The 218-nt window shown below is 59.2% G+C and overlaps 1 protein-coding gene across 1 annotated transcript in view; it reads left to right on the top strand.

Annotated features, from left to right (window-relative positions):
• Positions 1-218, top strand: part of MNT (MAX network transcriptional repressor) — a gene marked incomplete at its 5' end in the record, with an annotated part of 2,428 nt that overhangs the window by 1,913 nt on the left and 297 nt on the right. Inside the window, one exon of the mRNA XM_010011325.1 lies at positions 10-216. Coding sequence (XP_010009627.1) covers positions 10-216 — 207 coding nt within the window. The remainder of the gene's footprint in view (positions 1-9; positions 217-218) is intronic.

The following is a 218-nucleotide window of genomic DNA, read 5'->3' as shown; positions in this document are numbered from 1 at the left end:
CCCACCCAGACACAAGCACTGGTCCAGCCGCAGGCGATCGTCCCCGCACAGACTCACATCGTGGCGGCTTCGACAGTGCAATCGACTGTTATAGCCCACACGGCCACTACCCACGCCTCGGTCATCCAGACTGTCAACCACGTGATTCAGGGTCCACAGACCAAGCACATTGCTCACATTGCACCTTCCACATCCAGCCCTGTGCAACTCACCACTGC

This window comes from Nestor notabilis, unplaced genomic scaffold, assembly GCF_000696875.1.
Source record: "Nestor notabilis isolate BGI_N333 unplaced genomic scaffold, ASM69687v1 scaffold24403, whole genome shotgun sequence".
NCBI classification, from domain to species: domain Eukaryota; kingdom Metazoa; phylum Chordata; class Aves; order Psittaciformes; family Psittacidae; genus Nestor; species Nestor notabilis.
This window is presented reverse-complemented; position numbering and strand designations above follow the sequence as displayed.